Source organism: Lipotes vexillifer, unplaced genomic scaffold (assembly GCF_000442215.2).
Source record: "Lipotes vexillifer unplaced genomic scaffold, Lipotes_vexillifer_v1.1 scaffold77, whole genome shotgun sequence".
NCBI lineage: Eukaryota > Metazoa > Chordata > Mammalia > Artiodactyla > Lipotidae > Lipotes > Lipotes vexillifer.
The window spans coordinates 1,496,986-1,503,036 of record NW_006792456.1 but is presented as its reverse complement, the minus strand read 5'-3'; the positions used below and the strand labels follow the sequence as shown (position 1 = coordinate 1,503,036).

The following is a 6,051-nucleotide window of genomic DNA, read 5'->3' as shown; positions in this document are numbered from 1 at the left end:
TAACGAAAAAAAAAAAAAAAAAAAAAAAACCTGTCCTCTAAATACCAGCCAAGCGTTTCATCTGATGTCCAAAGCAAAAGGAATTTGCTCCAATGCTGCTGCTTCTGTCTCTGTTGTGTACATGTTTATTCCTCTAAGCGTTCTACACACATAACCACAGACACAGCGCTCTGTGAATGCTTTAAGCCATTCCCCAGAGGATTTTTGACTCCAGGTGAGTCCCACCTTCTCTACTAAGTGCAGGATACCACACACCAGTATTGCCCCCACACACACGCATGTACACGCACACCCGCATGCATGCATCAAGATTTGCCTTTGCAGCAGGCATTGCAGAGGAGGTATGATGTGGCCCTTAATTACTTCACAAAATGTACAACAAATAAAAAGCAATACAGCGACTACCTAGGAATGTCATCGAAGCAATCCGAGGATAATGGATTAAAGATTAATGCCACCACAACCCCATGTTGGCCTCATGTGTAAACTGCCTGCCGGGGCTAAGTAAATAATAAAGGAAATAAGATCATTGTCATTCTTCCCATTGGAGGAAGGGCCGATTACCTCTTTCAAGAGCTCCTCAGACCCTACTGAGGTCATCCAGGTCACTTGCCCCTGGGCCTGGGACGCTGTACCAACGAGGAAACTGAGTCACGGAAGAGACGGAGATGGCCAGAGGTTAACAGCTGTTTGAGCACCGTGTGCATCCCCTCATGTCTTTACAGAGGTCCCAGGCCTTGGGCCAAACTGAGGTTAGGAAGGAGGAAAGATACACCTTGGGAGTTTTTAGAACTGTTGAGAAGAGTTTGAGGACAAGGACAAAACGAGACAAATTTTCATGGGAACCCAAATCAAGTGGCTTCTCAGACCCAAGCCTTCACAGAAAAACTGCATCAAAAAGAAAAGTACCAGGTCCTGACTTTTATGTCTCCCAAAGCATGAAACTCCTGATTTCAAACTGGTTCTTTTTGCCTCTGAAAGCAAACAAGAAAAAGATGTCGCAGCCTAGCTTTTCCAAAATTGGAAAAAAAAAAAAAAAAAAGAACCTTCAGTGATAAGAATCCCTAGAGGTAAAGCTGATATAAGTGAAATGACGACAGTCAAAAAACACTATAGGGACTTCCCTGGTGGCACAGTGGTTAAGAATCTGTCTGCCAATGCAGGGGACATGAATTCGATCCCTGGTCCGGGAAGATCCAACGTGCCGCGGAGCAATTAAGCCCATGTGCCACAATTACTCAGCCTGCACTCTAGAGCCTGTGCTCCACAGCAACAGAAGCCACTGCAATGAGAAGCCCGTGCACTGCAATGAAGAGTAGCCTCCGCTCACCACAACTAGAGAAAGTCGGTGCTCAACAACAAAGACCCAACGCAGCCAAAAATAAATAAATAAATAAATAAATTTATATTTAAAAAACCCACTGTAATAGAAGATTAGACTAGGCAACCACTGAAACACAGTGGTCTCCATTTACAGAAAATAGTAATTAAAAATGAATTTTATGATTTACCAACTGTCATGGCCCAGATTTGCCCAAGGAGACATAACTACTAAATGTAATGTGGTACCCTGAACGGGATTCTGGAACACTGACATTTAAGCTGAGGAAATCTGAATAAATGTAGAATTTAGTTAATAATAATGTATAAATAATAACAATACATAATAATGTATGAATATTAGTTCATTAATTGTGACCAATATGTATACTAATGTAAGATGCTAATAGGGAAAACTATTTAATAGGGGAAACTGTGAGGGGAGGAGATATCAGGCAGAGGAGTATATAGAAACTATTTTCTGCTCATGTTTTCCATAAATCTGACACTTCTAAAATAAAAACTTCATTAAAAAAATCCCAATGCACAACATATACTTCAATTAAAAAAAAATTCTAGTTACCCTGAGAGTTACCACCTATCCTATATCCTGCTACACTGTAAGTTCCTTTTGAGTTGAAGTCATGAGCACTTTTGATTATTAGTGTCTGGCACACATTTATCCATAAACATTATGCAAATAGGTGAAAGAAAAGTCTAAAAGCCTTAGAACATAACTATTTAACCTTTTTTCTGTTAGAAAATCTTGACATTTTGTAGAGTATTAATTATGAATATATGCTATCAAAATCTAAAGTGGTAAAACAAAATTACAACTTGAAAAAAAATTTCAAAAATTTTGATGTATAACATAGAAGACATTTGTAGGTTAGGTTATCAAATTCTCACATTAAGATATTATCTCTCCACATTCTAATACACATCTTTTAGATATAATGAAAAAAATAAATCATGAATGCATGCAAACTTAAACATTACTAAAATAACCTTACCTGACAAATTTTTTCCCAGATCTCATCACAGCCAGCTTTTTCCTGAAAACTTAGTGCCAGATCATAGTTCTCAGCTTCTGACCAAACAATTAATGTATCCTGTTTAAAAATAAAGATGTCTGTATCATCACACCAGAAAAGAAACAACTACAAAGTATAAATAAAAATCAAGAGGACAGGAAACAGCACAGCAATGCCCTCAGGTAAGTGCAATTAATGTACACTCAAATGACATCATATAACTGTATTTTGTTATCCTTTGAAATTCTGGTAATATCTGGCAATGAAATCATAGCTTTGGTACTGAAAATGACAGTGAGCAATTTTCTGAAACAAAAAATATTATAACATGTTAGCAGGCTCTAGCTCATGTTACCAAGATAATGTTTAATGGAAAGTCTAGCATTCTTGGCCAAAATATCATGCAGACGTTCTAATCATCTACTTCCTATTGTTTCCAGAAAGTCAGCTGTTACACGCACTAACCACCTACTCGTTTATTTTTCCCTTCAAGCTGGTTACCAGTAGGCTAACTAAATAGATGAAAATTATCCTAAGGTTTGACCCTTTCTATTTTTGCCTTTTTTAAATCTGGAAAAGCCTTCGGGATATTAAGGAATGTGAAACAGTGGTGACAGAAAATACTTGCTCTACCTGTATTACCAATAGCACCTAGTTCAGCAGCTTAGATAGTAAAAAATTAAAAACCTCAGTTTCAGATAAGTGTTTTTCTGGATGTCCTTAATTATATCCCTCCCAAAAGGTTATGCCTTTAGGGAAAAGTTGTCAACTCCCTTATTAAAAACTAAGGTTTGGTTTTAAATTAAAACACGCAAGTTTAAACACGAAAATCACTATGTAACACCTAAATGAAATGGACTTTTAAAGGATACATAATAATGGAAGTTTAATATGGCCAAAACTTTGATTTAAAAAAAAATGCACATTTAAGTTTATTCCCTAATTATCAAAAATATAATCTATGAAAGCACCTTATATTTATTAATTGTTCAGCTGACAGTACTTATAAATATTATGCTGATATTAAAAAATATATAAAATTAAAAGTTAGCCCCAGGGACTTCCCTGGTGGCGCAGTGGTTAAGAATCCACCTGCCAATGTAGCGGACACGGGTTCAATCCCTGGTCCGGGAAGATCCCACATGCCGCGGAGCAACTAAGCCCGTGTGCCACAACTACTGAGCCCATGCGCCACAACTACTGAAGCCTGAGCGCCTAGAGCCCATACTGAAGCAAGAGAAGCCACTGCAACGAGAAGCCCTCGCACTGCAATGAAGAGTAGCCTCCGCTCGCCGCAACTAGAGAAAGCCCACATGCAGCAATGAAGACCCAACGCAGCCAAAAAAAAGAAAAAAGTTAGCCCCAGATTAATAAAGACAAAGTTTTAAAAATGAAAACATTTCAATACTTTGGTAGCTCATCCCTTAATTAATCTAGGCCTCAGATGAATACTTATCCGCTGTGTGATCAGGTAAGAAGAACACTGAAAATCTGTGTTCTAGCTTCTGGCTGGCCATGCTTCTTGGAAGGGATATTTGCCATCAGCTATTCTAAAATTTTATCAGGTTGTTTAAAAACCTTTAGTGGCTTCCACCATGTAGAGAAGAGGTTGTGAAATCTTTTTAAAAAACCAGTAGAACGCTTTTTATAAACAAAATTTTAGTAAGAATCGCCATTTTAAAAAAAAAGAGATAAAAACAAGGCTATTCTAGTTAAAGCACTAGGGCACCCACACAAGCTCCATGTTCTTTCCTCAGTTCCTCAGTTGTTTTTTTAGAGCCCTCCTCAAAACAGCTACATGAACAGTGCTCTCCAAACTTTTAAAAACCGTGTGCCTCAAATTACTTACATATTGTATACAGAAGTATAATATTACTATAGCCATATTTTATAAAACATACAGTAAAATAGAAATTAAAAGGCTTATATAAAGATTAAATAAGCAATATTTAAAAATGTTTAAACTGCAATGGCTCCATATCATTATTATTTAGAATTTTAAGACCCAATATAGTTAGGGCACAGTATACCCATAAATGATAGGAGATACAAATCCGTATTTAGTGACATCCTTTTAATAACTCTGAATTTGGGGGTAGGGGAAACTTTTTGTAATATCTATTTTATCATTATTTCGGCTTTGTCACTTGCCCAACAGATTACACTAGGAGTGTAAATGTCAGTTGGAACATTATCTTGTTCACTTGCACTTACAGTACTGTTTTCAACCCATTTTAAGGCACATGCTCCTTTTGTTAGGGTTACAGGTTAGTTTAAATTGGAAAATATCTGTAAAAAGTTATCTGCACATACAGGCTATAACTCACAACAGGCGGAGAACACTTTTCATGGAAACGTTACTCTTCTCTCAGAATACTATTCTTATTTTTGACTCTTGACCACGTGACTTTATTAAAATTCGCAAAATTCAACTTCTCCTTTTGATACAATAAACAGGTTTCTTCTCCAATGATTCATACTGTGCATTCTATTTTGGAGATCACTATTACAACAGAATGAATGAAATTCAAAACCATTTATCCAGGCATACAAGGCCCTTTGCATTTTGGTTCCAATCTACCTTCTGAGAGAAAAGTTGAGGTAAGCAACAAAGTCTGAATTAAGATAAGTGAGTCCTCTTCTTCCTATCATTTTCTTTTGTCCTTTCCTTCCCATTCTTAACAGTAAACTCTTACCCATCAGCCAGTCAAAATCCCAGAAACTAAATCGAATTTATATTCAGAATCCTTTTTCAATGCAAAGAGGACTGACCTTGGCAGATGGTTAAAAACATACATTCCCATGCTTCTCTGGGTACAGGTCTGGAGTAAAGCCCAAGAATCCTTATTTTTAACAAGGGTCTCGGTAACAAGGGTAATTCTTTGGATAAGTCAAAATTGAGAACGTGACCGAACTGTATCTCTAGTTGGTAAACAGAGGATAGGGAAGTGCCATCAAGAGTAGCACCTTCCATCTCTATGTACCTATCCAAAATGGGTGACAAAATCCATCTTTCCTTTTCCTCCTCCTCCACATCTTACTGTCTCAGAAAAAAGTACCCATAAGAACTCCTTAGAACTGCTTATTCCAAGGGTCAAGGTTCCTAGGTGAGAGAATAGAGAGATGGCACAAGAATACTGAAACCAGAATGAAGTGTCAAGTGGCACAGTTTCCTATATATCCAAAAAGCCTAGATTGAGTCAAGCCCAATTTTTCATAGTAAAGTCTGTTTCAACCACTGTACTCTGTGACATATTTTTTCTACTCTGTGCATGGCACACATATCTTTGGGACGTTATTAATGCCTCTGTTTAAACCAAGGAAAGCTTAGAGTTTTCTTCTACTAACTAAAACACTTAATCACCATTATGTCCCTATGGAAGTCAGATTTAAAAATGAGCTTGCAGGGAGAATTATAATTGGTCTGGTCCTTAAAAAAAACAAACAAAAAGGTGATTATGTCCAAGTCCAGGATGGGAGTAAGACATGAGCTAGAGAAGCTTGACAATTTAGCCTTTACTGTATCAGGTTTTCACAGTGTAGTTTTATTATGCGAAATGGTTATTTTCAATCTTATGTATTAAAAACATAAACTGGAGCCAATTACTGTTTAAATCAGAGGTTCTTAATCCAGAGTCTACAGACACCTTAAAATTTTATCTAAAATCTGCTGCATAATATCTATTTTGGGGAAAGA

At 37.0% G+C, this 6,051-nt stretch overlaps 1 protein-coding gene across 2 annotated transcripts in view; it reads right to left on the bottom strand.

Annotated features, from left to right (window-relative positions):
- Positions 1 to 6,051, bottom strand: part of PPP4R3B (protein phosphatase 4 regulatory subunit 3B) — a 66,069-nt gene that overhangs the window by 51,464 nt on the left and 8,554 nt on the right. For both annotated transcript variants that reach the window (XM_007465660.1, XM_007465659.1), the window contains exon 3: positions 2,334 to 2,432. In XM_007465660.1, coding sequence (XP_007465722.1) covers positions 2,334 to 2,432 — 99 coding nt within the window. The remainder of the gene's footprint in view (positions 1 to 2,333; positions 2,433 to 6,051) is intronic.